We start from the raw sequence: 27,363 nt of genomic DNA, 5'->3' as shown, positions 1-27,363 counted from the left end.
GGGTTGACCGCGTCAACAGAAAGGTTGCTCGCCCCATGCGAGCAATCCTGGGGTTGACCGCTTCAACAGAAAAATTGCTCGCACCTACCAACCCTACCCCACCAAAGCCACAGCACAGACCCCTGTTCGTCGTTCGACCCGTTTCGTCGCCGCGCCAAAACCGACTGTAGATCCTTCAAAAGAGGGTTATTTTTTTCCTTTTAAAGTAAAGATCCTCAGCTTTTTCCCTTGGCAACCCTCCGAATAACTCAAGATTTGGCGGTTCCCGACCATATGCCACTATCGAGACTCCACTTTATTGATTTCAAGTGATTGACAGTCATTATCTAATGTGGGGACTCGGTTAATTCCGCGCCTTTATGGTTATCCCTTAGACGGATGAAAGTTGTCAAATTCGCGACCACACTCTTTCAGCTATCACTAGCCTAATAGAGCAATTGTTCGAAATTCTTGATTGGTTCTGTCGTTGCCAAACGTAAAAAGCAAGATAATTCCCTTACTAAGTGGTGCACTTTCCAGGTCGCGAATTTGACAACTTTCATCCGTCCAAGGGATAGTTTGAACCGGTTCAATTATGAGCCCGTCCCAATTCAACCATCAAATAAAGAGGCAAACTGTACCAACTATCTCGTTATTATTAACGCGCGCTCAAACCGGTTTATACCATTAAACCGATATATCGTTAGATTCATTGATCAAGGAAGATCTCCTTTTTCCTGGTGTTCTCATGATGATCCGACAGCCCCCGCTCCACCACGAACCGGTGTAAAGCAGGATCGAACAGCAATTCGGGTATCAAGCAGGGTGTGTAGCGGGCCTTGCAGGTGTCAAGCAAAGTCTCACAGGTGTTAATGATAGTGGGTGCAAAGGTTGAACTTCAACGCCCGTACACGTTGAAGTGAGACGGGGTGAAACATGATTCAGGCCAGTAGAGAATGTGCATTGGGGATAATCTTTAGCCTTGCAGACACGCGCACCCAAGCACCTATCGGTTTGTTGCAGCACGAGCCGAACCGCATCGTGGAGAGTACGCCATATTGGTGCCGGATCGAGCCTATCTGAATCAACGATCACAAGAAAGACTCGCTTACGCGGACCAATCACTACTCTATCCTGCAAGCATCCGTTTGTCACTGGGGCTTCTGCGCAGCATCGAAACATTCTCGCACGAGACCAAATATGTACCTACATACTGATATCATATACCTACTCTACAAAATTAAATATCTGACACGTCAAGACACTATGTATGTCATAGTACATACCAGTGGAGTACACGAAATGTAGAGTATGGCGCCCAGAGCCTAAAACCTACACCCTACTATCATACACGATGTGAATCCTAAGGCTTCTCATCACGACCTAAATAAAATGAAATTGAATAAAAGTGCTCCGGTCCTGTCTCGGGATGTATATGCTTTTTTCCCCCTGGAATTGTGTGTTGCTATTGAGGAGTAGGCAGCTTGCTAAGGAGACCTTTGTAGAGGGTGAAATGAGTGATCTCCGAATCAAATGGTGGCGCTAGTGATTTGATAGCTAAGGGACTTCCACAGGGCAGATCCTCGATGCTTGTTGTGTTAATTCCATTTGACTTGAGGTGCGGGCAAGTACTGGACTAGCTAGTAGGCTCCGGGCGTCATCCATCATTTGTGTCTTTGCAAGATTTGGAGCTGCCGGTGCATTCAGGTGCATTTTTGGTACCCCAGAAAGTCTCACCGATTCATTATATGCTTTTTTCAAGCCTCGTTCATGCATTTGACTCTCATTCATTGAAACTCGCAACCGACCCCGCCCCTCCCGCGAAGCAAGATCGAATTTACCACCATAGCTCGCGCAGATGATTATCCTTGAGATCATGCAGGCAGGTTGCCCATACATAGAGCACATACCATAAAGAAATGTATTCCTAAAGCCGGGGGTACCTCTGCGCACGTCACAATGGTAGAATCCGCATGAAAATCGTATTTGGTCGCCAATATTGTGTTCTATGCCACCTCACCTATTGAGTTTCACACAACGTACGCTTTACTCGCTATCCATCTTTGCTGCAGCAGTAAAAAAGAGACACCCCAGGGATATTGGCTACCCACCCCCGATGAGCTGGCTGATATTAATAAAATCAGAGGGCTATCTCAGTATTACCGTAGGACAAGGTTTGGTAGTCTAAGCCAGATGCCCTCAAATGAACTATTTCTTGAACCTTTACAGGCCACCTCAGACCGTCCGATCGCGATCCTAGCTTGGCACTTCCGTACGCGCAGGGCAAGCTCACTGCGGAGTGAATTTTCTATATAAATACCCCTCGCGCAACTCGGGCAGCTAGTTTCGGATGGTTTGCAACACTTAACCTCTGGTGGGTGTTGAACTTTCTCGTCAGGGAATCAGCGTGATTGTTTCTGAACACTATTGTCTACAGGTAAGCAGCACATTATCTTTATCTCTTGTTCAACTCCCATGTTCACTAAAGGCTACAGGCCTTTGTTCATAGATACAGAACTTCCTTTGCGCCAGTGAGAAATATCTTTCACCGGAGCCCAATTTTATCTTATCTGTTCTTGGTAAAGGTAAATCTGCGATCTTCCTAGATATGACGCACCCTAACTCATCAGCCATTGAGGCACATATTCTCACGGATTGGTTATTGAAAAGTAGGAAGAATCTCGGCCATTGACCCAGCATACCAAATTCAAAGTCGGTTTGAATCAATTCGGAGGTTATGATACTCAAGCTTCTGCTATTTCTGTTAGCCGTCTGTGTCCTCGCTACCCCTGTGCCGCCACCAGGCCAGGTGTATGTGCCATGGACCCCAGAGCCTAATACGCGCGGTACATTCAGTATCATCTGCACATGTGGCGTCACCCTCGGCCTATGCGTATGGACTGCTATTCACCCTGATGTCATGGTCGACGGAACCCCCAATCAGCGCTTTAAGAGGAAGCTAGAGATGTCGTTTAAGGCACTTGTGATGCCAGAGGATATCTTGACAGCCGCTCGAATGCAGTGGGGTCATGCACGACAGCTACATCGAGCGTTGATCGCCGCAAGATTTATCATGCAAAACATGGATCAGAGACAAAAGAGATTTTCCAAAACTCGAACTAACGCCGACACATCGGAGAAATCAGGAGATATGCCTGAATCGACCAAGTCACCAAAAGTACACCGACAGGCAAGCCCGGAACAGACAAATCACACTATAGAGCGCTCCCTAACCCTTCCAGAAAGACTGTTTTTTCGTGTTGCAGCCTGGGCCAAAAGGTCAATCGAGGAGCCTATCACGAGTCTGTTCAACAACTACATCTTGGCCCCTACTGCTGAATTCCTGGAACGATGGGGGTGGGGCGTCTCTAGAGCCCCATTGTCAATGCAGGTGGCTTACTTTGTTGTTATGGGTGGCTTTATCAGGTCCGATGACCGCACCCGCATCACATGTGAAGACTTCTACCGTGCGTTTGTGAAGGATCCTGAAGGACTGATCAGCCAGGTCAAATTGAAGGATATCGTCGACAAGGGAAATGCAAGCTTGCTTGCAAAGATGATTGTCTGTTTCCAGGGTGGTTGGTTTGTACTTCAGCTTATCGGTCGCCGTGTAGCCCATTTGCCCCTCGCGTTTCTTGAAATTCATGTCTCGATTCATATCCTCATCGCTGCAGTAATCTATGGCATGTGGTGGAACAAACAACTGGATGTCAATGAGCCTATCGAGCTTCAAATTGAAGGAAACAACGAAAACCCAAGCGAGTTTTGGTGGGCTGCGCCATCATACGCAGTGCGTCCAAGACACGGGCTTGGGAGGTTTATCTGGCGGTTGTGGCTATTGCCCCCCCAGAAGCCGGATTACGTTTTTATTAATTCCTTCTGGGCGATTGCTGAGGGCGAGATTACAGCGATTCGTAGTCCTAATCCATCCAACAACCCAAATCACCGAACGGTAATCAAAAAGGGATGTCGGGGATGTCGCCATGGTGAACAGATCACAGGGATATTTCACATCACGACCATGCCTCTAGAAAAGAAAGAAGGTGACGGAGAGGATGAACCACTTCCTATCGTGGCACCACAGCTATCCCCCAAGGAGGATATCGGTAATCAGATTATTCGAACAACTCCCCTCCGGAAAGATAACATACCGCAAAACCTCGACAACAATCAAGAAAGTGACAACCAGATGAAAGAGGATCTCACCATCGAGCATGCGAGAGCAAGGGACATCAGAAAGCGGAGTGTCTTTGCCTGCGTCTTCTACATCCTCTACTCCGGGCTTCACGCAACGGCTTGGAATTCATACTTTCCATCGGAAATCGAGCGATGGGTCTGGCGAGGTTCATGCTTGGTGGTCGGATCTGTGCCGCTTGCGCTTCTTCTTTTGGCCGGCTTGGCAATCTTGATCAAGAAGCTCAAGGTGGATCATGACGCAAAGAAATTGAGGGATAGTCAGTGGTACTTGGGATATATCCTGTGGATAATCTATCTCGTGGCTGCGGGTTCCTTGTTGCTTGAGTCGTTTGTTAGTTTGCGGAGTTCCTTGAGCGGAGTATATCAGAAGGTGGCGTGGGCGGCATATCTTCCACATATCTAACATTTCAAATATATCTATATATGTGTGTTGATTCTTTATAGCGCTAGAGACATGAGCTTCCCGGTTGTTCCCATCTCGTATGAAGTCATTCTGTAATTTCATTTTTATTTATTTAGGAGTCAATATAAACTCGAATACATAAATACAGACTATTTTTTACGTACATGACAACGTCCAGAAATAATATGCTCACGTTCACTTCTATAACCCCAAATATAACACTCCCTACCCCACCGCACACCTTCAGCTCTAGCAGATGCATTCAGTCAAACCTCGGACCAGTTATTAAAAATAGCTACCTCTGTTACGGCTTGGTATTGCGGCAATATATTAGGGCCCAGTTTATGGTTGTGGAAGACAGCGGTGACACAGCCCCGCCCCACGTCCCTACCCCCTGTCCCCACGAGTGCGAATCTATGACACTGCGTCTGCTGGATGCTATGAGAGAGCAATATACAACACTACTAGAGATAGATAAATATACTTTGCTCAGGTTATGTATAGCACGGAATGTCACTGCATACGCCATTCCATAATTAACTCAAAGCTAATTGACTGGAAAACGTAAACTTTATTTACCCATGCTTCACACTCCGATATACGTTGTTTTGAGCCTAAGAAGAGAAGAACTGTTGACTATCATCTGAGATCTATCATGATATATCTTTAGTTTTTTCACTCATAGTCTTGCTTTATCACTATAGGTGAAGATTTCAGGTTTTCCTATCGACAGATTTAGGCCTCAATAGGTGAGCACGCACATCCAGGAAGGAATTTTTCTGGTATGACTGGGACTAATTTTGGCGGTCCAGCGACCTAGGCCTGAGTCCCAAATCTTCTATTCAATCCTTCATTTGAGTCTCTGAAAAGAAAAGTGCTTAATAATATGAGATGCTCCCACCAATAAACAGTCAAATATATTTCCATAGAATTGTATGAAATATTAAAAAATCCTGTGATTAGCCTGTGACCGAGTTTAGACTAGCCCAGGCTCTGTTTTCGTCTTCTTGCATCTGGGAAGAGCGGGTCTTGTGGTTAACGAGATCTAGGGTGGATATCGGGCAAAGTATCGAGACTGTAGCTCGAGCACTAGGGGCCTCGTATGAAAATCAGAATCAGGGTTAGGGTTTAGATAATCCTTGAATTTATGCACATATTAATCAAAGTACTAGACCCTCCGCCTCGAAAATGCCCCACCCCCAACATCTTACGGTGCCCCGAGACGTCTCGAGACTGCCTTGGTCACTCTCGAGATTAATTGTCTTGCACTTACAGGTCTCGTCTTGCCTCGTGTCGTCGAAAAAAAACAAAGTCTCGAGACCTTTTGTCTCGTGTGCCTCACTAGCTGTGTAGCACCAGCAGCCACTCCTACGCAGGCACTGGTCGCCACTGAACTTAAGTGGGATTAGATTTTTGAGGAACCGTCTGAGTTTATCGATACTAACCTTATACCCTTTCCAGCGATGTTTCCAGAAAACGAATCAATTCATTTCTTTCCATATATGCATCACCGCTACACTTATTAATCCACCACCACAACACAACCGCTGCTGTGCACATCGTCAGCAATATTGCCCCAGTATCACGAGGCGTCCATCACCGGCACTGTAACCGCCCTTGAGACTGTCACTAACACCACCGCCACCGTTTATCGGTCTACAGTGTATGTGGATTAAATATCATAAAATGCGACATTAGCTCCTGTGTGGGGCCGGTGCTTCACGCCGCGTCCTATACGAGAGCGTAGACCCGACATACCGGTGGTCGGGGCGGAGCCTTGGCGCGAGTGACATCTCATGTTGAATGGCCAGAAACGGGGGGGGGGGGGTTGAACAGTGAGAAATTCGGGGGTATATTGAACTCTAGATATCGCTAGCCAGGGGTGGGGGGAGCCAGGGGTGGGGGGGGGGGGGGGGATAAGCGAGGCCTATGGAGGTTTGTTAGGGTGGCCCGACAGATCAGGTTGGGGCTGATGTTTGCGCGAGTTCATGTTTCTACATCCACCATTAGTAAATACCACCACGTAGATGTTGGTACAACTCTACTACGGTGGGAAATGCATCGTGACGATGCATCGGTAAATGCTTTCCCCTTTCGCGCACCATGACCAGAATAATGCATCCAGATAATGCATCGGCGAATGCATACCCAGTCCCACTTTACGATTTTACTGATTACATTACCCAAGGCATCTACATGCCCGTCAATTAATCGGTCAATTCGTCTGTCAATTCGTCTGTCAATTCGTCTGTCAATTCGTCTGTCAATTCGTCTGTCAATTCGTCTGTCAATTTCTCAGCAAATGTGTTCTACATTTCTATAGTAGAAAAATAAAATATGATATCGGGCCGGGATCGAACTTGTATTATTGTGCTTAACTGTCCCATCTCTTACCACCTAAGCTATCAGTTGACATATTGAGGCACTAAATTGGAGCTATATCAACCACAAATGGAGGCGTGTTCACCTACATAATGGATAAAATATTTACAAAGTCCGAAATTGGGAGGGATGTCAAATAGCTTGTTGGGCAGCAGATTTGAACACTTACCTATATGATGACTTTCACTACCACTTTACTGATGATAATCCACTAAGAACACATTTATTGACGAGTTTTGTCCAGAATGCCTTTAGGAAAATCGTCTGAGAACACATTGACCGATGTATTTACTCTGTACTTTACCTACCAATTATGGCAGCCGGATAGATTTAAACCGCTAACAACTTTCCATACAATTTTCCAGACGACATTCATCATGTTTGGCGGTGGGCATTAGTAAATACATCAGTCAATGTGTTTCCAGACGACTTTCCAGACGAGTTTCTGGACAAAAATCGTCAGCAAATGTGTTCTTGGTAGAATATCGTCAGTAAAGTAATCCAGAATGCATCACGCCTACGATTTTACACAACTCACAACAGGTTATGCATCAATTGATGCATTTACTTGCTGTGCTTACGTGGGCAATGAATCATTTGATGCATTTACCGCCGTGGTAGAGCAAGCGATGAGCCGTAATTGGCTGTAATAGAGTTGCCTTTGATTTAACAGAGCATGGTTCTTAAAAATACCGCTTTGTGCGGTCTTAGTGGCGGGGGCATATATCCGACCCGGCGGGCGATGCAATTAATGAATTAAACAAAAAAAAAAAACCCGGGCTCGCGGAGGTCTGGCGCGAGTGATATTACATGATTGTCTCTACAAAATCGGCGGATCTGGCCAATTTGTCCTTTCTCGTGTTTCTAGGTAGACCACATACGGGTAGGGGCGCAGGGCAGGCTCATTGAGGTTGGTACTGGAGCTTACACGTGCGCGGCGCAGTACGGTGGCATGGACAATGCGATTGAGCCTGCATTTTCGGAACTCTACGTCCCCATCGTGCACCATCATCACGCCTTCAGCTCGCTTCACCGCTCATTCTCGGCCATTGCCTCTCCCCAGTGGCACCACCTCTTTCTACCTACAGACCTTCGCATATTGGTGGCGTTCCACTCAAAACAAAGGTCACTACTGTGTTTAAGAATGCTCCGTCGCTTGCTATATACCCACGCGCTGTACATCGCATTTGAATTTACTACTGGTCATTTCATGATTAGTTTAGTTAAGTGCAGTTTCATCTCAGTCTAAATTGCGACAACGAAATTCCTTTTCAATACATATATACTTCATTGACGAACGCCGAGAGCGAATCGCAATGCTTGCAGCACCTCGAGCCAATGAACATTACTTGCAAATACTCGGTTGAAGGTGATGTAGGTACGGCTTGGGAAACTAGATGAAAAAAGAAAGAAAATGAAAAATGAAATGCCAGAATAGGATCAATGCCACAAAGCAATGAAGATTTCAATAGAACACTCTGTATCGTATGAAAGACTACAAACTCAAGTTTCTTCCCTCTCTAAAAATGCGGCCAATAGTCGTTCCACCTCGGTGTGTTATATGATCCTACGGGTGGGTGCCGCATACTCAGAAAGGCTATGATCGTGATTATAATAATAGAAACCGCATACGCCACGAGCAACAGTAAAACAACACAGATCAGCAACCAATGCAAAGTGGTCATGTAAGCTCCATGCCGTTTATTCCTTCCATTTTCTCCTTGCTGATCGATCTGATAGCCGTGTCGCTTTGCCATTCTCCCTAACTGATCGCCGACCGCCTTCGTAACCCCCCGGAGATGGCGTTTGCTTGTATAATCTTCGCGGTCCCCGAGATGGATTTCCCAGACCGCGGTCGCTAGGTCTACTTGGTAGGCCGTGACGGATGCAATAAGCACGGCGAGGGTGGGAGACGCGCACATGCCTACGGACGATGCCCGCCATAAAACCCTTCCAGCTTGAGTTTGGAAAGGAAAGTACCACGCCGCGGCATGTAGGGCGCCAGCTAAAATCACTAACGATACCTCGGCCCCCATCGCTATCCAGTCCGTCTTCCTGTCCGGTTTATTTCCGCTTTTGTCCGAATTATCAGTTTTGTTTGAATTGTCGAGGCAGCTGGAGATGTCGTAGAAAGCCTTTGCAGTTATTCCGGTTAGGTCTGGTGGCGTCCTTTTGCGGATGAACCTTTGGCCTGTGGGGTTAACCGCGATATTCTTCTCTCGATTTTCTCTGAGCTTCTTCTCTTCGGACTTGAGACTATCCCATTCCGACTTCAGGTCACCCCCTGCCTGCCCCGCGCCTGTTCCCCCGCGCTCAAGGTCGTCCGGTACGGCTAGTGAGGTACGCCGACGGCTTAGGCAAGGCTGCGCCTTTGAGGGAGAACTTGAGTGGTTTCTGGTCGCGTCGAATTGATCACACCCATCGTCTGGTTTACAAGGTCCGCCCTTCCTTCCCAGGGTTATCTCAATGTGCTCGTTGACATCCAAAGGTTTGCTCCACCAGCAGAAGAATATTATCATTGTGCAGAAAACCTGTATTGCCACGTGAACTTCAAGCAACGTTACAGGTAAACCTGCTTGCCATCGTGCAAAACACTGCACGATCAACCACGACGCCTGGAGACCGGCGAGACATTTGGCCATATTACTCGCTTTCCCCTTATCGAGAATTGCTTTTCTATGGCACCTCATCTCGTCCTTGTCGATAAGATTCCTGTAATAGTGTTTAAAACCTTCAGATGTGAGAATAACATATTCTTTGTTTTGTGCCATATGTGCGGAGGTTGCCTGTTGTTCGGTATCCTTACCCTGACCATCAACAGCGCTGCTCGCTACCACGAACCCACCCATCACCACAAAGAATGCCCCTTCCATGCCAAAGGTACTCTTGGAGTCCTCCCAGAACTTCAAGAAGGTATACCATGGCTCGTTCTCGTCTTTATACTTCTCCAACCACAGATTGTGAAGCTCTTTTGCTTCACGATACTGCGCAAAGGCGGATAGTATGAGACCTTCGGGGACAACAACCGCGATAAGCATGAGTACTGCTTTGTAGAAGAGTCGGTAGTAGGATTTCGCCCCGACGACGATGTTAGGGTGGACAGTCCCCCAGATGCAGAAGAGGAAAGTTGCAACACAACTAAGAATGATACCCATGGTTCCACGGCCCTCTGGCTCAGACCGGAATTTGATTTTAAGACCGACAACTGTGACATTCTTATCGGCATAGGTAATATTTTGCATGTCTGTAGCTTGTACGAGGGACTGATTTGCGAGCGCTAGGATACATGTTGTGTAGATCAGATTCCGACTGTTTCCCATGGAACAAGAATTGAAGGGTAATTCCTATCGATTGCGAGTCAACTACGCGTATCAAGGACATGGGTTATGGGGCTAGGTGTACCTAGGCTAGCTAGAGCGTTTTGGGGTTTCTTCTGTGATATGTCGAATCTCAATATCTAGGTCCAAAGTATAGGCAGAGACAATGGCCGTGAAAGGCTGGCTGGTTTAGCAAGTTGATAGAATGTGTAGCTTGAGGATAAGAAATGCTTGACACAGGATTTGACTCTTTAGTTTTTAGGTCTACCAGAGTCATGAGCGTCGGTCGCCTTCATATAGGTACGGGAAAATAAGTCTTTCCTTAGCCTCAGCAGACTTTGCTAGGCTTTGCACGAAAGACATATCACAGCTCGGTGGAATATTTCCCCGCTCACTATACCGCGTCAAGCTCAGTACCAGCATGCACATTATGCATGGTACAACTGGAGTTCTACTATTGGCAAGCCCAATGAACCGATCGACCCGTGATTGGTGGCCGAGATCTCAATTCTACCTGCGTTTACATGAGTCTATTAAAATGCGCAGCTTCACGGGACTCACTTTGTGCATTCTGCTCCTCGATCCCAGCTGGAGGTAATTATTCCTGATTTACCCGCATCTTCAGCCAATACCAACACTTTTCGGAACCAATCGATCCTATTTCATGCGGGATAAAGTTTCAGAGATAGGGGTACTGAGTATTTGGATTAGAGGCCTAGATTTTCCGCGTATTGACTAGGATGAAATTAGTTGGTGGGCATTGCAGCAGAATCGAGAAATTTGTATCTGGGTTATGTATTGATCCACTCACCTCGTGCGCATTTCACATGCTCAGTTTGAAGAGTAATCATGAAGGACACTTCTCACCCACAAGTGACCTTTTCTCACCCGCCTCCATCTTCTGGACAAGTCATGCGCATTTCACATGCACAGTTGAAACGTAATCATGAGGGACACTTCTCCATCTTCTGGTGAGATAATTCGTTCGTTCTGATCTCATCCGTGCTGCCAGCAATCAATTGAAACAGTAGATTAAAAAAGATAAATACAGCCACTCAGCAAAAGTGTTCGTGATATAGTTTTAATGTCAGTGCGCAGTGTGGCGCACCCGTAATACTGATGTTATTAAAGTTGAGATACAAAACAATGAAAAATATATAATATAGTTCGTGACTATATATAAAAAGAAGATAGGTCATTGATCTTATTTTTCATTTATTTGGGCGCCATTGGTCGCTGGGAAAGTCTTCTCTCTCTGGGGGGGATCTTGATGGTCCGCCACGGTACGTTACATATGGAGAAATGTCTCACTCCGAAATCGGAATCACAAACACTTTTGCAGAGTGGCTGTACATATACGCGACAGGAAATCTGCCACCACTAAAGGAACGTAGTGAAAACAGCTGTCGCAGGCAGAATGAGGTCGTACTCGTAACTAGATAGTGCTTTCGGGCTGGACTTGGTCTGCATATCGGCACATTCTGGTGGTTATGATGTACCATTCACCGAAGGTCACTCGCGAATCACAGGCCCGCGCCAAGACATAACCCATGACGCTAGCAGAGCACTCTACTTGGCCTTCCATTCCTGCTTACGTAAGATAGATTAGCTACGTTTTATTGTGTGTTTCTCGTGCGAAAGGTGCCGGATTTCTTGATCGCCTCGAGCCTTTTTTACTCTTTGACGCATGCTTATTGCTCCCTGGGAAATTTTGTCCCACCCTTTCCGCGAAGAGACCTAGCGCAAAAAGCGTCAACAAATGTTATAGTTGATGATGCAAGTCTAAATCAGGGCTAGGCGCGGGACAGGGGGACTGTGTCATTGATTAATTGATTTATTAGGAATATTGTTTATCCGTGTGTGTCTACCCTGACATTGTAGGTCCCACTCGCTCCGATTCGAACGTCGATCAATGATTGGACCTACAGTTGATCTAGACCGGATACTCTACCGAATCCACCGCCATTTTAATTTTTCTTTCTAATACTTCATTACCTAAAAGGAGTCTGGGGCCAGACTTACTATGCATGCAACCACGCAATGCGCACACCTAGTGATTCGAAACCTCTCAGTAGTATAGGAAAAATACGTTTTAAGGCTCTTTTTCTATCCAACAGCTGCTTGTTTCCGAGTATCTTTTTCCACTACCACCAGAATTAATTCTTTAATAAAGTCACCTCATCGTAGATCTTCGGCCGTATCTATGTCGCCATTCCCGATTTTATTTATTTATCCCGTGCATGTCATGCCCCCGTGAGCCTTTGTGAGGGGCATCTCATATCTGCCGTTTCTGGTCACTCGCTGGTCGAGCGGAGGTTATGTCCATATACGTTGGGGGATATTCGAGGTAGGGCAGCTAGCGAGCAGGTAGAATAAACCCACCTTCAAACCTGTTTCTAGAGCACCATTTTTCACTAGGCCAGGACCCACTGTGGCCTGCTCACTTTTTTCCAATCACGCGAGCTAACCTGGCGGGAAAGTCGAATGAAATTTTCATAGATGACATTGATAACATCCCGCTGAGGGAGTGTCTTTACATGATGAAGAACATGTCTGGTCCTACGGCTCCGGCTCCGGCGTGTCCGCCGCCCACCCCAGGTTTGTCTCCCCGGCTGTCCCTTGCAATATCTCCTTTATCAAGTCCTCGTCCGACTTATCCGTGCTGCTCGTCGAATTGTGCCTCTCTGATATCGCCTTCGACGTCTGCTCAACCACGGCCTACAATCAGGTTAGCTGCTAGATCTGATATCCTCAAAACACTGCCAATATACCTTCATACTGGCCACCATGACCAAAACCTTCGTGAGCCCAGTCAACCCGTTGAGCTCCTCGGGTATCTCCACAACCTGCTGTCGACGAACCACCGCGACCCCTCCTTCCCGGCAACACCCCATCTTGATGACCTGCATCTTCAAGCCTGCACAGAGCACACCGACCACCTGCAGACTCGGCGTGTCCTCTCCCGGAACCTTCACAAGCCCGCATAGTACCGGCAGCATGTCCCGGAGAGCCTTCAGGAGCTTTTCTTCGTCACCAAGCCGCTTGGTAGATTTCAATCCCCCTGCCGCAGAGCGTGCCACTTCCATACCACCAAATTCATGGGCCTCGTCCCCGGTGCTCCTGATTACGCCATCGAGTCGTCTGCCCTGCCGCATGCGGGTATCGAGTGTGCGCGCTCGGTTTTTGCGAGCGGCGGTAGAACGGCAGGGCGAGTCTTTGCGGACAAGAACGATTGAGGGGAAGGATAGAAAGCATTGATCGAGGATTGGCGCCCAAATGAGGTTCGAGTAAAAGTCTTCGAGTTGTTGGCTGCGGAGGGGGTGAGCGGGTGATTCCCAGAGGACGAGTCTGTTTGACCAGTGTTAGGACCGTTATACGGCACGAGAAAGGAAGGAGGGGAGGTACAGATTGCGTATCACAAGGTCGGCCCACATCCTAAGGAAGTCGCGCTCCGCATCAAAGGTTTGGCCCGGTTCGAGGAAGGAAGTAGTCGCCAGTACGTTACGCACATCCGCGGGGTTCTTGCAGGATCGGAAGCGGTGCAGCGATTGCACCATCGACAGTATGCCGGGCGTGCTGGGTGGTTCAGGGAGCGACCTGCTAATCTCGTCCAATTCTTCGGGCTCAAACCAGGAGCGCATGTTTGGGTCGTCCAGGTCGATGGTAAAAGATAGTGCAAGGGATGAAGACGAGGCTGGAAAGCTCATGCGACGACAGTTCTCGAAAAGAATAGTCTCAACGTCACGACCGGAGGCTAGACGCCAGCGATGGGTTTGGCGCTGGTAAGTTGCGGTGAGGGACTCAATAACGCGCTCATCAGCCAGAACTGGTCCTCCGACAGTTGAAGGCAGCAGCTCCCCAGCAACCTCTCCTCCCTCCTGCTCCCCGACATCGTCTTCGGGATCGTCATGTCCGTAAGCACGCACACTAGCGAAGGGGGATTCCGGCACTTCATCCGCAGGGCCCGTACCACCGGCATTCACCGCAAACGACGAGTTGACAACATTCGAGTTGAAGACTGGCGTGAAATTAATCGTCTGGGCTGGCGGTGTCGTCAGGGACTTGCGCTGCTTCTGGAGCCAGTGTCTACCGGCAACGCGATCTGATCCGGCACCCTGTAAACAAGTGTTAGCACTCATGAACCACTTTCCCATCGCACACAATAGACGCGGGAACCGGGTGATTCGGTCCTACGGTGTTATCGAGGCGATGGGGGATAGAAGGGGAACCAAATCCCATCGCTGGCCGGACGAAGACCCAACAGGCCGCCGGAGCAGATGGGCACCACATACGCGAGGATGAGGTCGGACGATCGAGCCGACCGTCCGTTCGGTCCCGCTATGGTGTCAAGCACAGAGGTCCAGCAGACGCCGTGCTTGTGGTTGTAGAGAAGAGCGCGAGAATACGCAGAAGGTAGAGAAGGAAATGTACCTTCCTTTTCGTCGTAAAGCGCCAGGAGACGAAGGGCACGGGAGCGTTGATTGTCGTTGTGGCATTCCAACTTGCAGGACGCGATGTTTTCAAGGGACGGACGCCAGCTGTCGATGATGCGGTTGGGATCTTTGGTCCGATGATGGCGGTACGAGAGGTAGTTTGCCAGAGACCAATCCTGATGGCGGCGCTTGAAGAAGGGGGAGTTCCTGTGGTGGGGGTCTGTCTGCCGGGGGGGGGGGGGGGGGGGGTGGACAATCAGCAAGACGGGATCTAGGTGATGGTTTTGGGGGGGAGGGGGGGAGGAGCGAGAACATACCCGGCTCACTGCTAGTAGTACTGCCACTGGCCATTAGGGGCGATGGGGGATCGATGTGTAGTCGATTTGTTGAGAAAGGAACATGATTGTGATGGATGGGAGGGAGTGTTAGCAAGAAGGGAGGATGTTGCGGAAGGTGGGGGGGGGGTGTGAGGTGGTTGGTGGTTGGTGGTTGGAATAGAGGAGGTTGGGGATGTTCGCTTCCTCGCCAAGACGTTTGGCGATGGTGAGGCCGCTGAGTCATCATCACGTTGACTCGTTGGCTCGGCGAATCACTTGGCGCCAAGAGTTTCCCTCTAGCTCTCCCACGAACTGGAGCTGTGGTACGCTTAGCAACGCCCTGAAGCTTAAGCATACAGTCGACTCTAGTAAAATATAAAGAATTCGACTTATGACCCGTACTCTGCACGTACTTGCAGCTTTTCGGCTCCTCCGCTCTGGTTTCCTCTTGCAACCGTCAATTTCGAAGTATCAATTAATTACTCTATTACATAAATTCGAGTATGGAGTAGTCGATATTAAATAATTACATCTCGATAAAACTCATAGAAAATGGGTAGATATGAGCTAAATTAAGGCCAATGACTGATAAACGGAGGGTGGAAGTAGCTCTGCACGGGTAGGATGTCAACTCGGCCAGGCGCGCACCTCTCGAGCTTGCCTTTGGCCTAGCTAGACGCAGCTACCCTTGAATGATCTAAGCCATAAGCAAGCACGATGATGACTAAAGTAGTTACTAAGCAATGCCTGGAGTCTTGTGCCCGCTGCTGGGTGTTTTCTGTATTCACTAGAGTCTAGGCTGTGTCGAACATAGATTACGATCGACAAAGCTGGTGTAGACAAAACCGAACCAGAGCATGTATTGATAGAGTACTAGGAGTCTAGGAGTTACAAAGTCTAATCTAAGGTGTTCGTTTCTCCCACGTTGCCTCCCAAATCGTGCTTATTCAGATATAGGTGTACCACGCCTCCACTATAGCTAGCGCCACGCGCCACACTGCTTAACCCTGAAGTAAACTTCAGGGCACTGAAATTTCGAAAGCTTGCATGCTTGTGTTTAAATATATATCAGTATCAATAACACTTCGTTCCACTCAAGTTACTAAACTGAGCACGAGCCTTTCTCCCGAGATTTATCTAGAATCAAAATCTATTCTGAACTCCTGGTTCGCCACAAAGGCGCAGCTGCCTGGGGCGTCACAATATATAATTAAGGCAAGACGGGAAGTGATCAAAAATTAACCTCCCTTTTCGAATTGATGCTACACATGTTGGTTTAACTCAAAACCATAATTCAGAAAACAAACTCGCTAGAAGGTCTGGTTCCTCCATCTCCGGCCCGGTAGCCGTGGCAAAACATATACAGAAACGAAAAAAAGTAGGCCAGAACACCAGAATACAAAGAAACGGCCCAGAACCTCATGATAAACATCCAATTCGCTGATGCCCCTAGTTGACTGTGAAGGGAGCCGAGGATCCTCTCGATTGGTCGTACCTGGACCGGCTCACAAAGTACACCCCAGGGAACACCTACGTTTACTAGTTGCCGGTTAAACGATCTTAATTCTAACTGATCACGCTTTGACTGAGTACGTATCTTAAATATGATCGAGAATCGTAGCAGGTGTTTCGCGGTAGTGATCCAAGTCTGGCCATACAACTCGAGCGTCGGGATTCAAGTCCACCGCCTCGCAGTCGACCAACAATTTTACTACCGCACCGCATATTCATAGAGTCTATCTTCGGTCTGTGAGGGTTCGGTGATCAGCGAATAGCGGCATATGAACTGGAGATTTGCCTTGGCAATTATCCTTGATCTCTTTCTAACCCAATCTTTCTGGTCATCAAGATCATGATATTCTTGGAATGTCCGGTGAACCAATCGACATGTATTGTTGACCGCCTCAACTATTACAAGTTCAAGACAAACTGCCTTTATATGATCTGAGCTGTATATCTCCGTAGGCGTTTCCTGCATGCGATAATATCCAAGGCAAGTTCCTTATTTCATCAAACTAGTCAGTCGATGTACCCTCGTGTTGTATTCCGATTGATAGTAGACGTAAGTACTTACGGTTTCCTTGGCAATTCAACCAAGGGATCTCTCGATTTATCCATTTTCGGAAATCTTCCATTACGAGAAACCAAGCTCCTGTATCTTTCTCCCTCGTCTGGACATTAACCATCTCATGCCATTCTCCAATTTTGCCCGCGAAAAGCCAATATAACATTTGCAATCGTCTTCTAGCTTCACTGGGTTAAGTACCGAGGTAAGAAAGCTTGGATTGGGTAATCACCTTCATCGTCGGTAGATACTTTGCTGTTGGTTTCTTGTCCAGTGGATCTATTGCGGATTAAAACACCAGGAGTTGAACCTATAATCTACAATCTCTTACTCAGCACTTTACCAGCTACACTACCGGTAATATGTCTTTTGTTCTTATTTTGTGTTAATAAGCTGTACTTAAAATCAAAAAAATCGGTTTATTGTTGAATAATGTGTTGAATAATGTGCTCTCCAACCTGTATCATATATTATATTAAAAGGAATCCTAAAAGTTTTACATAGTAATAGTATATACAATTACATCAATGATTCATTTACAACAAGCTTCGACGGTAATTGCATCAATTGGTGCCTTTTCCACGTACAGTTGTGTGGAAAATGTGCTTATTAATGCATTTACTCCCGTAGTAGAGTTGGAATGAGGTGATCATGTCTGTCAGAGGTCGGCATTATACACATCAACATGCAGTCATGTTTTGACTCTCCTTGGCATAAGGATTTGCGTATAGAGACCATTAGGTGTTACTAGTGGGTTAGCCCGGTGTTACCACCGCAAAGAGTGATCAATGACTTACATAGATAAATACGTTTTCAACCTGGTACCGTGTTAAACCGGGAAATCGGTCATCGGAATACATTTGGCTGTGAATATATTTGGTTGTAAGTAAATTTGGTTGTAAGTAAATTTGTTGTAAATAAATTTGGTTGTGAATAGAATTGGTTGTGAATAAACTTGGTTATGGTTAGTGAGGCCTAGGTCTGACAGGACTCACCCCTGGGTCTAGTAACAAGAACTGTTTCCATGACTCTAGGAGGGGAAATACCCTTCATTTCTAGCGGTCCCTGCTGAAAGTCGGCTGCCCCCCCCCTCTTCTAGAGACTAGTGTGCCGAGAGTTCGTTTATTAGACTCATACCAAATTATGCTGGAACAGGGTTCCGGACAATAAAAGTTGACTAAGCAGTCTGTTTTTCCGTTTATTTCTTTTTATCATTTTCTTTGTCCCATTCGGGAAATTCGTTTTTCCCTCCCGGGAATTCTTTATTCATTTGATTTTTCTTGGCCATGTCAATTCTCTTTCATGCAGTGTTAATTTCATTGAGTTTTCGGGATATTTCACAAAGGCTGGATATATTTCACTTTCTAGAACTGTCTCTACTATTTTGATAGAAAAGCTTCACGGCTATAAATGGAGAGCCAAAGTAGAAATAAAATAAAAATCATCCGAAATAATAAAGTCGTCTCGACACGTCCCTTCTTACAGCCACCCACCTTGACAAATTACTCTAGTAGCGTCAAGCCTTCCCCCCTCCCCTTTACATATAAGGGTTCACTATATCCATTAGTTCTTTCATGATCAGTGGGCTACCAGCCGCATCCGCTCAGCAAACTCTCGGACATAATTCAACGGATGTTTTCGTTTTTACTTACTTTCTTCCTTTAATTCAGCCGACTGCCAGCCGCATCCCTTCAGCAAACCCCGGACGTAGGGGACTGGATATTTGCGTTTTTCCTTTCTTTCTTTCTTTCGGCAGCTCTTTGGCCAATCGGTACCCGTCATTTGCGTGATTACCTTTCGTTCTGACATTTCATGTTATAGGAGATTGTGTCCGAGTCAGTTTAGGGCAACGACGGAAGGTGCCGTCCTATCGAGTGATATTCCATGACCCAATAGTCTCCCGGAGTCTAGCTCTAACGCGATAGGCAGGATTTCTCATACCGAGATTTGAGCACAGCGCATGGAACTCACTTTCAGATTTAGTCCACACTAGTTCAACATTCCTTCTATTAGAGTTCGAAATGCACTATTTGAAAGATGAATCACCCTAACCCTTGTCCGAAGAATGGAGCGGTTTGGGGTAACCGTGTTGCTCTGTTCGCGGTGTCTTAGTTAAACCCTAGCGCGAGGTTGAGGGTTGTACGGGTGAGCTCTTGTGAAGCCGGGGGTTTGATTGAAAATGGGTCAATACTACTGTAGACTTGTCTGATAATGGGTGTTTGGCTTGTTGGTATTTTTGGGGTATCATGGAACTACACCCGGCATTCCCATATGGATGGCGCGAAGCGAAAGACAGAACATGCACCAAGTCATCACACTTCCCAAACGCACTCAAACATTCACAAAGAAATCATCATCATTTCTACTTGAACCTTTCCATCGCGCCATCTCCATGCATCTACTTCTTTCCATATGCCTCCCTAATCTCCTTCAACAACACCCTCGCCCTCCCCGCACCCTCCCTCACCTCCTCATCCTCCTCCGCATCCCCCTCCGCATCCCCCTCCACCCCCTCCAACACACCCGCAAACCCCTCCCACCTCTTCTCCAGCTCCTCCCCCTGCACCCCCATCCCCTTCCCCGCCTCCCACCAGCTGCCCCCCTGCTCCCAAAACAACCCACCAACAACCCCCAACGCCTTCTCAAACGCCAGCACATTACTCCCGCGGTAATCCCACCCGCCCGCCGTCTCCCCCTCAAACACGCCCAGCGTCGCGCGGTGCAGCACACCACGCTCATTCACCATGTCGCGCGCCAGCAGGACCGCGCAGAAGTGCACGTACGACACCCACGCCCTGCGGCGGTCCTCGAAGCTGCCGTTGAGGCTGTGCGTGCGGTCGCTGGTGCAGTAGACGCCGTCGTCGCGGGTCTCGTGCTCGCCGGTGCAGGCGGCGCCGCCTTCGCATGGGCCGCCTTCAATCACCCTGTTAGCCGCTGGGAGGAAAGGGAGGAGGGGAGGGGGAGACATACCGAGCGCGTTATCGATAGTGATCCAGTCGAGGTCATCATACCTACCCAGGTCCTGTGTGCGGCATCCTTGCGGCGCAGAGGCGACGAGTCCGTCCCAATAGAGCTTGACAAAGTCGGCGAGCTTCTCGTTGTGGGCGCCGTCGGCGCGGACTTGGTCGATGAGGGCGGCCCAGACGTGGTCGATGAGCTGGCGGATGACGGCGATGGGTTTTGTGTCGGGGGTGGCGGCGGCGACGGTGGGGTAGAAGGCGTGGGTTGCGGCGATGGCGGCGGTGGCGAGGTCGGCGGCGGGGAGGGTCGCGGTCTGGGAGAAGAGGGTGGAGAGGGTGGTGGTGAAGGGTGTGAAGTCGGGGGTGGTCATTGCGGTTTGATGGAGGTTTGATGGAGGTGTGATTGGGTGATGGAGGTTTGATGGAGGTGTGATTGGGTGATGGAAAGTTGTGAAATTGGCGATGGATTGCTACTGGAGCTCTCTGGCGGTTCCGATACGTTTTATAGCAGCAGCTCGGTAGCAGATAGAATTGAAAATAGCACGGGCCCTGATGCCAAAGCAATGTCAATAGGAGCTATGATGGATTCAAGCAAGCAAGCAAGTAAGCTGGCAGTTTATGGGAAGCAACAGACACTCGCGACGCAAGGAAGAAAGAAGACGAGGAAGAAGAAGAAGAGCAGATTCGGAATGTGAGAATGTGAGACGGGCGGGTGGGGGAACAAGCTTTTAACCTCCACACCTCACCTGACAGGGATGCGCCTCTAGTCCACTCCCGGGATCATGCAAAGTTAGCTGAGAGGTGGTGGTCCATGGTTGGTTGGCTGCACAGTGCCTGCAGTGGGCAGTGGGCAGTGGGCAGAGGGCAGAGGGCCGGAGTACGGGGCTATGCAAAGTTGGGTGCAACGACAGCCAGCCCTGTGCTGTGTGTGCATCTGGAGTATCTGCCCCCCACGCTCCCGTAGATCGACGGATGGGAAAAGACCCCCCACTAAACTAAACCCCCACGCGGAAGCTGCCGGGATGACGTGCATCCCATCGATCCCTGCGCACATGCAGGTACACAGCATGACCCCTGCACCGCGCCACAACTACTTCATCTACTAAGCCGCGCCCGATCGGGAAGCTGGTGCCCTTCCAACGACCGCTCTCTGGTGAAACATCGTGCAAAGAAATTAACATTAGGCATGCTGACGAGGCAGATGGGCACTATTTCTGCACCTTCTGCAGGTGGGAGCGGGGATGGAGCGGTCTGAGATGTCAGGACGAGGAAGACTATAGCACCGGAGTCTTGGTGTAGGCTGTTGCTCTGAATAAGTTCCTTTCTGAGCGGTGAGGGTACGTCTGCGTGGTATTGGTGGGGAGAAATGACACTCGTCTCCACTCTGCGTGTACCTTTGGTCTACCGAAACATTGTTTTGGGGTTCCGGGCTGTTGCTCGGGCGAGCTTGAGGCTCGTGGACGGTTTCCGCCGGTGGTTGGTCTCTAGATCAACATTGAGTGAAGCGATATGATCTGAGAGATCGCTAGGTGCTTTTCCCTCCCGTGCAGATGCTTCCCCTCTCGTATGCAAACCAAGTGCGGAAACTAGAGTAGTCCAAGTTGCCGTTAGTTCCTCGGTTCGAGAGCAGTGAAATCCCCACAGTCCACACATGTAGCCCCTGCCTCGCTCGCGTCAGCGTATCGCCATAATCCCTAGCAACATGCAGACGGTCAACCACGGTAGTGGAGGTCTAGATTATACGCAACAGCCCGGAATAAACCAATTTATGTACACCCGCAGGAAAAAAGTGAGGAAACAACGAGTGGAACCAATCGGAACCCTAATGAAAAAGTGAAAATGGAAACGAATAGAAGTAATATGACTACACAATGAGATACAGAATAGATACTACGGCCTCTGAACTATATTTACCACTTTTTATGACTTCCCTTGTTCTTTACTACTGCTGCAATTCTCTTTGGTATGCTGTCAATGATTTTATATACATTTTCCCAATCTAGCCTTTCCCACTCTTCCCTAGCTTGGGCTTCAATAACTTTTATGTTTTCATTAAGAGTAGCCTCTGTTCACTTTCCGGACTTGTCAAAAGGCATGGCTAGGGAATACTCGTGAGGCTGTATTGCGGGTGTGGGGATGTCAAGTTAGACGCACTCGTTGTCACGCTACTCATTGTTTCCTCACTTTTTTCCTGCGGGTGTACATACTGTACTCGTTCGAGACATTCAGCCCGCATACCCTTTTCAACCGGAGAGGGTAATATAAGACGCAACGACCGCACCTCACTCTCCCATCCGCTCGATGCCGCTCACTTCCCTACTCGATGTGCTGCTGTGGTGGTACTTGTGCTTCGCTACGGGGCCCGTTCGGATGCAACGTCGAGACAGAGTTTGTGGTGGGCAGGTTGATTTGTATGGCAACGCAGTAACTCGGTTTCGTTTCGGTTTTTTTCATCATGGCCCGGTTTGCAAAGCAAAAAGGTTTATGCCCGGTCAGGCGCTGTTTAGAACTCCCTTGGGCAGTTTTCGGAGGAGTTGGGGGACACCTGCTTTGGCTGCAACGTTCAACATCTCTCTTTACAAGCACTTTCCCAACACAGCCGTTTCATAATTATATAATACAACCTCATAGCCACAGAGAACCGAGGAGCGGATTCAAAGGCAGCATTGTCATCATGCATATATATTACATACACGATATTACAAATACCGGGCACTGCTATCCACACCACCGCATCTTGGGGCCCCGCGTTTCCTCGTTGGCTCCTCCCCGGTACCTGCATGCACCAAAGACACCCCAACCCCACCGCATGCAAGGCCAGCTCAACCCCGCTCGAACTAACCTCAGGCACCACTCCCAGGCTTCTTGCCTGCGGCTGATGAATGTCGACCCTACCGGATAAGGGGACAACTACACAATTATAGACCCCGTTACAGTAGTCTGCAGAGCTGGATGTCCTCGTGGTAGGAGTGGGAACTCGATCTTATTCATACTCTTAATTCCGGGTACGGAGAGCGTGCGCAGTAGTTTCGTAGTACGTGCCTGGCCATGGGTGGATCGTACCACACGCTGCCGGTTGAATAGCATTTACAATGTGGCCTATTCCATAGATTTAGAACATCCGCCATGTGTCCCATCCGTCATGTTCCCTGGTTGAATCTCCTCCTGCCATGGTATTGGTAATGTCGCCGGGAAGGTGTGCCGTACGCGTGGGAATATACCACCGTTACCGGTTTTCCTCCCCTGATATACTACAGTGCTATAGTTAGTTGCCCACACTCGGGCTATGAAGTGAGACTGTAACCCCAGCTTTGGATCAGTCGTGATGGGAGAAGGCTTTCCACACCGGTATCTTCACCCTTCAACGCAGCTGAGGAAAGACGGCCGGTGATCCTCTGAATTCAGAGTGCTATATGTAAGCCGCTCAAAGCCTGGTATTCTCACTTCCTCATTCATTCACTAACTCACTCACTCACTCACTCACTTCAGTGCCGTCTAGTACCGTACATTCCATTCCTTTTTTTACACCCCTCAGCAGGTCCTGAGCTTTTTTTGCATCCGTAGTTTCTATTGATTTATTCATTGGTTATTTATACGTTCATTATTCTCAACTTCCACCGTCACCATGAAGTTCTCAGCGCTCATCCTCCTTGCCTCCCTCTGCTTCGTCGACGTCGTAACGTCCACCATCCTCTACTCCAACCCCAACGACGACGCCTACAGCCTCTCAAAACGGTACTATCCACCTCCCCGCTCTCCCCCCCCCCCCCTTTCCCCAGCGCACCGCAACTAATATCCCTAGTTCCCCCGCCAAAGACAAAGGCGGCAAATCTAGCCGCGGCAGCGGCGGTGGCGGTGGCGGCGGTAAAGCTCCCAAGAGCAAAGCCCGCGCCAAGCCCTGCGCATCCATGGACCCGCTGCCCGCCGGCCAATTCGGCCATCTCTGCGCGGGCAACAACCGACAAAACACCGCGGGTTTCCGGCGGCCGGCGCAGGCAAAGTTCGACAGGGCCGCCATTGAGGCTGCGTTGACGGAGGCGGAGAACGGCAAGACGTTCAGCACGGCGACGAAAGAGTACCCGGATACGTTTTTCAACACGTATTCGAAGGCCGTGCCGGGGCAGAAGACGAGGCAGGCGGGCCTGATGTTTCCGGCGGCGGCGACCAAGGACGCTGCGGGGAAGGGGAAGGGGAAGGGGGCGACGAGTACGGGGGATGACTTGATGGAGTATCCGATCTTTGCGCCGGGCTACGAGGATGTGAGTCCTGTTTTGATCTGTCGAGTCTGCGGCTGCAGTAATTGTGTTTGGAGGGGGGCTGAGTGGTTGGGCTAACGCGGGTGCTTTGGTGGGTTTGTAGGAGGGGAAGGCGGGCGCGTTCAGGATCATCTATTCACACAACAGGGTCAACAACAAGTGCAAGTTTGTTGGAATCGTGAGTGATCGAACCCCCATGTGTGTTTTGATATAGACATCTTTGTCATTGCACAGTTCTCTGACCGTCGATCCCTGAATACTACAGACCGAACATTTGAACGGTGGCCAGGACGTGGTCAAGTGTAACCGGGACCTCGTGAGAAGGGACAGCCTGGGAGACAAGCCGCACAAGGACTCGCCGCCATTCCAGGTCCCTCCACGGAAGACGCAGAAGGGCAAGACCAGTACTGGCGGTGGCTCTCAGAGACCGGCCTTGGTGAGGTCCAACACTATCTAGATGGGGGGCGTTTGTACTGGGGAGGAGGGGGGGGATGTTTGCGCTTGGGGGATGTGGGCTAGTTACGATATTGAGCTGGAGGCGGTGGAGATGTTGACATTTTAAATTTGATCATCAAACTAATATTCTCCAAGTCATGCCGTTTCCATGGTGCCCGAGTGTCTTTATGCCGGTGGTGAGCCGATGGTTGCGTATCTGTACTGCGGCAGCGCAATCCGGGAATCCAGCGGAGAGAATTAAACGAACCACTAGGTACCAATATTTTAATTCAAGACGAGATCAAAGAGAGTTGAAGGGTATGATTGAATTAGTTCTTGACGAGAACGGAAGGAACGAGCTCCTTTTATAGTAAACAAAGACGTGGTAATTAAACACGTATTGCCAAGACAATCAAATTTGCAAACTCGTTGGCTTGACACAGTACTAATGGCAGACTGCAAAGACTGCAAAACATCACCATTAACAACCGAGGCGAATCTGCAGAGAATAGAGTAGAAGATTCAAATGCTGCAAGCACTCCAGTAATCTACGTGGCCACCACGTTACCCCACGGTAAAGCAACATTGGTCGCATCTGCATGAGGTATCACTCGGAAACAGCACTCGGAGAGTAGATAAAAGCATCAAAATATTAGGTAACCTATATGTACTGACCTACTAGTAGGTATCATGGTTTAACGCTCCCCGAGAAAAACATTCATCTTTTGTTAACTCCCCTCCAATGTACCAGGATGAACCTGAGGATAAGCTGCAGCTCTGCCATTCAGCCTCTGTCGTCCTCAAGATGACTCATAGTCGTACTGTTGTGCACAGTACACTCCGGTGTAGGCACCCAGATCAGTTCATTAATTACCAACTAATATATTCCCCTATGCACGCCACTACCTTGCGCGGAGGCCATCTTGCCTTGTCAATCATTGGCCCTATCACGTGTTTGCTGACTGTGGCGAGTGAGTGATTGTTCATGTCGCGGCAGTTTCCGCTAATGTGTTTGCCAAGACTTCAGTATCTTGGCACGGATGTTAGTAGAGCCAGGACGGCCGACCGTTCAACTTTGCCAAGAATTGAGTTGATTTGGTAGGGTTTGAGGTAAGGTTTGAGTTGAGTTGGCAATTCTCCGACATTTGATAAACCAGTTGCAGGGGTTACCCTGTGCCAAGCCCAACCAATCATAATCCAGTGTCACCACACTGTCATCACACACCTTTGACAATTACCACTGACACCACTGGCAACCCAACCAATGTCCGAATCAGTAACCGAAAATACCATCCTTGATCTGAGTGCAGATTCAGCCGTCATACAAGCATGGCTGGCATTGAAGAACTCTAAAAAAATCAATGGCTGGTACATTCACCCCAGAATCGTTTCCTACACCAGTCTTAAGCGCAAACGAAACGAAATTGCAGCAATCAAACGGAACAGCACTCTCAGTGACGAATATCTTGAGCATCAAATTGCAGACTTCGAAAGGCCATGCACCATCCAAACTGCATTCACTAAAATAATCAAAAAAGGCACCATCTACTTCATGTCAGGCCCAATTCACGATGCTCATAAGATCAGAAGTAAGAAATTGGACCCGGATTTTCATTCCTTTGTCCTCATCTACTACAATAACATCGTCGTTCTTATGGATCCGGAATACAGCAATGCAGACAGGGTGGAGAAGTTGGACAAAAATGGCGAAAAGATCCTGATGAGATTTACAAAGATTGGTGGTGGGCTAGGAGTTGCAATTCCGTTGATGAGAATGATAAAGAATAAGTACAAGGTTGAGCAATGGTGGATGGGGAAGGGTACAGATCTGGCTGCAAGTGACGGTACCAATTGCAATGACCTCACACAAGATATCATTCTCAATGTGCGCAAAATCGATGAAAAAAGGGAGGTAGATTGGGCTGCATTGGGCTTTGAGGAGCTTACCTGTTAGTTACTTGTAAAGAATGTAAAACATTCAAGAATAAAACAAATTAACCTTGAATAATTAATATGTTCCAACTTTCATAATTGCTGTACAGTGACGTTTAGCACCAACTTTCGGAGTCGAATCTAAACCCTGTGAATTATAATAGAGCTAGAGTAATGTGCGTTGAATTTATATATTGAATAAAATGCCAGCTAGGTATCCTTATGGCCGCGTGGTTGAGCGGGAAGCGGTACCTGTTACTATGGTGGCAGTTACCATACAGCAGGTTCAGCACCAACTTTCGGAGTCGAATTTAAACCCTGGGAATTATAATAGAGCTAGAGTAATGTGCGTTGAATGTATATATTGAATAAAATACAGGCTAGGTATTTTCTTGGCTGTTTGGTTAAGCGAGAAGCGGTACCTGTTACTATGGTGGCGGTTACCATACAGCAGGTTCAGCACCATCTTCCGGAGTCGAATCTAAACCCTGGGAATTGCAATAGAGCTAGAGTAATATGCGTTGAATGTAAATATTAAATAAAATACCAGCTAGGTACTTTGGTGGCTGCGTGGTTAAGCACGAAGCGGTACCTGTTAGAATGGTGATGGTTACCAACAGTAGGCTTAACACCATATTTCGGAGTCGAATCTAAACCCTGAGAATCATAATATAGATACTTTTCGAA

General features: G+C 48.3%; 6 protein-coding genes across 6 annotated transcripts; 3 read left to right on the top strand and 3 right to left on the bottom strand.

Moving 5' to 3' along the window:
• Positions 1–2,716: 2,716 nt before the first annotated feature.
• Positions 2,717–4,579, top strand: H6S33_004907 (uncharacterized protein; the record flags this gene model as incomplete). Its single annotated transcript, XM_044836278.1, has 1 exon — positions 2,717–4,579. One exon carries the CDS (start codon positions 2,717–2,719, stop codon positions 4,577–4,579), a length of 1,863 nt encoding a protein of 620 aa, XP_044690880.1.
• Positions 4,580–8,481: 3,902 nt separating this feature from the next.
• Positions 8,482–10,203, bottom strand: H6S33_004906 (uncharacterized protein; the record flags this gene model as incomplete). Its single annotated transcript, XM_044836277.1, has 1 exon — positions 8,482–10,203. The coding sequence occupies one exon, from the start codon at positions 10,201–10,203 to the stop codon at positions 8,482–8,484; it is 1,722 nt and encodes a 573-aa protein (XP_044690879.1).
• Positions 10,204–12,837: 2,634 nt separating this feature from the next.
• H6S33_004905 (uncharacterized protein) lies at positions 12,838–15,062 on the bottom strand (the record flags this gene model as incomplete). Its single annotated transcript, XM_044836275.1, has 5 exons — positions 12,838–12,996; positions 13,050–13,626; positions 13,684–14,393; positions 14,710–14,918; positions 15,029–15,062. 5 exons carry the CDS (start codon positions 15,060–15,062, stop codon positions 12,838–12,840), a joined length of 1,689 nt encoding a protein of 562 aa, XP_044690878.1.
• Positions 15,063–19,491: 4,429 nt separating this feature from the next.
• Positions 19,492–20,424, bottom strand: H6S33_004904 (uncharacterized protein; the record flags this gene model as incomplete). Its single annotated transcript, XM_044836274.1, has 2 exons — positions 19,492–20,006; positions 20,064–20,424. 2 exons carry the CDS (start codon positions 20,422–20,424, stop codon positions 19,492–19,494), a joined length of 876 nt encoding a protein of 291 aa, XP_044690877.1.
• A 3,254-nt stretch (positions 20,425–23,678) lies between these two features.
• On the top strand, positions 23,679–24,766 carry H6S33_004903 (uncharacterized protein; the record flags this gene model as incomplete). The annotated part of the gene is made up of 4 exons (XM_044836273.1): positions 23,679–23,788; positions 23,856–24,312; positions 24,413–24,487; positions 24,575–24,766. 4 exons carry the CDS (start codon positions 23,679–23,681, stop codon positions 24,764–24,766), a joined length of 834 nt encoding a protein of 277 aa, XP_044690876.1.
• A 1,242-nt stretch (positions 24,767–26,008) lies between these two features.
• H6S33_004902 (uncharacterized protein) lies at positions 26,009–26,698 on the top strand (the record flags this gene model as incomplete). Its single annotated transcript, XM_044836272.1, has 1 exon — positions 26,009–26,698. The coding sequence occupies one exon, from the start codon at positions 26,009–26,011 to the stop codon at positions 26,696–26,698; it is 690 nt and encodes a 229-aa protein (XP_044690875.1).
• Between the last annotated feature and the right edge of the window lie 665 nt (positions 26,699–27,363).

This window comes from Morchella sextelata (assembly GCF_020137385.1).
Source record: "Morchella sextelata strain SCLS chromosome Unknown scls_18, whole genome shotgun sequence".
NCBI classification, from domain to species: Eukaryota; Fungi; Ascomycota; class Pezizomycetes; order Pezizales; family Morchellaceae; genus Morchella; species Morchella sextelata.
Note: the sequence above shows the minus strand (reverse complement) of the source record. Positions and strands in the feature narration are given on the sequence as shown.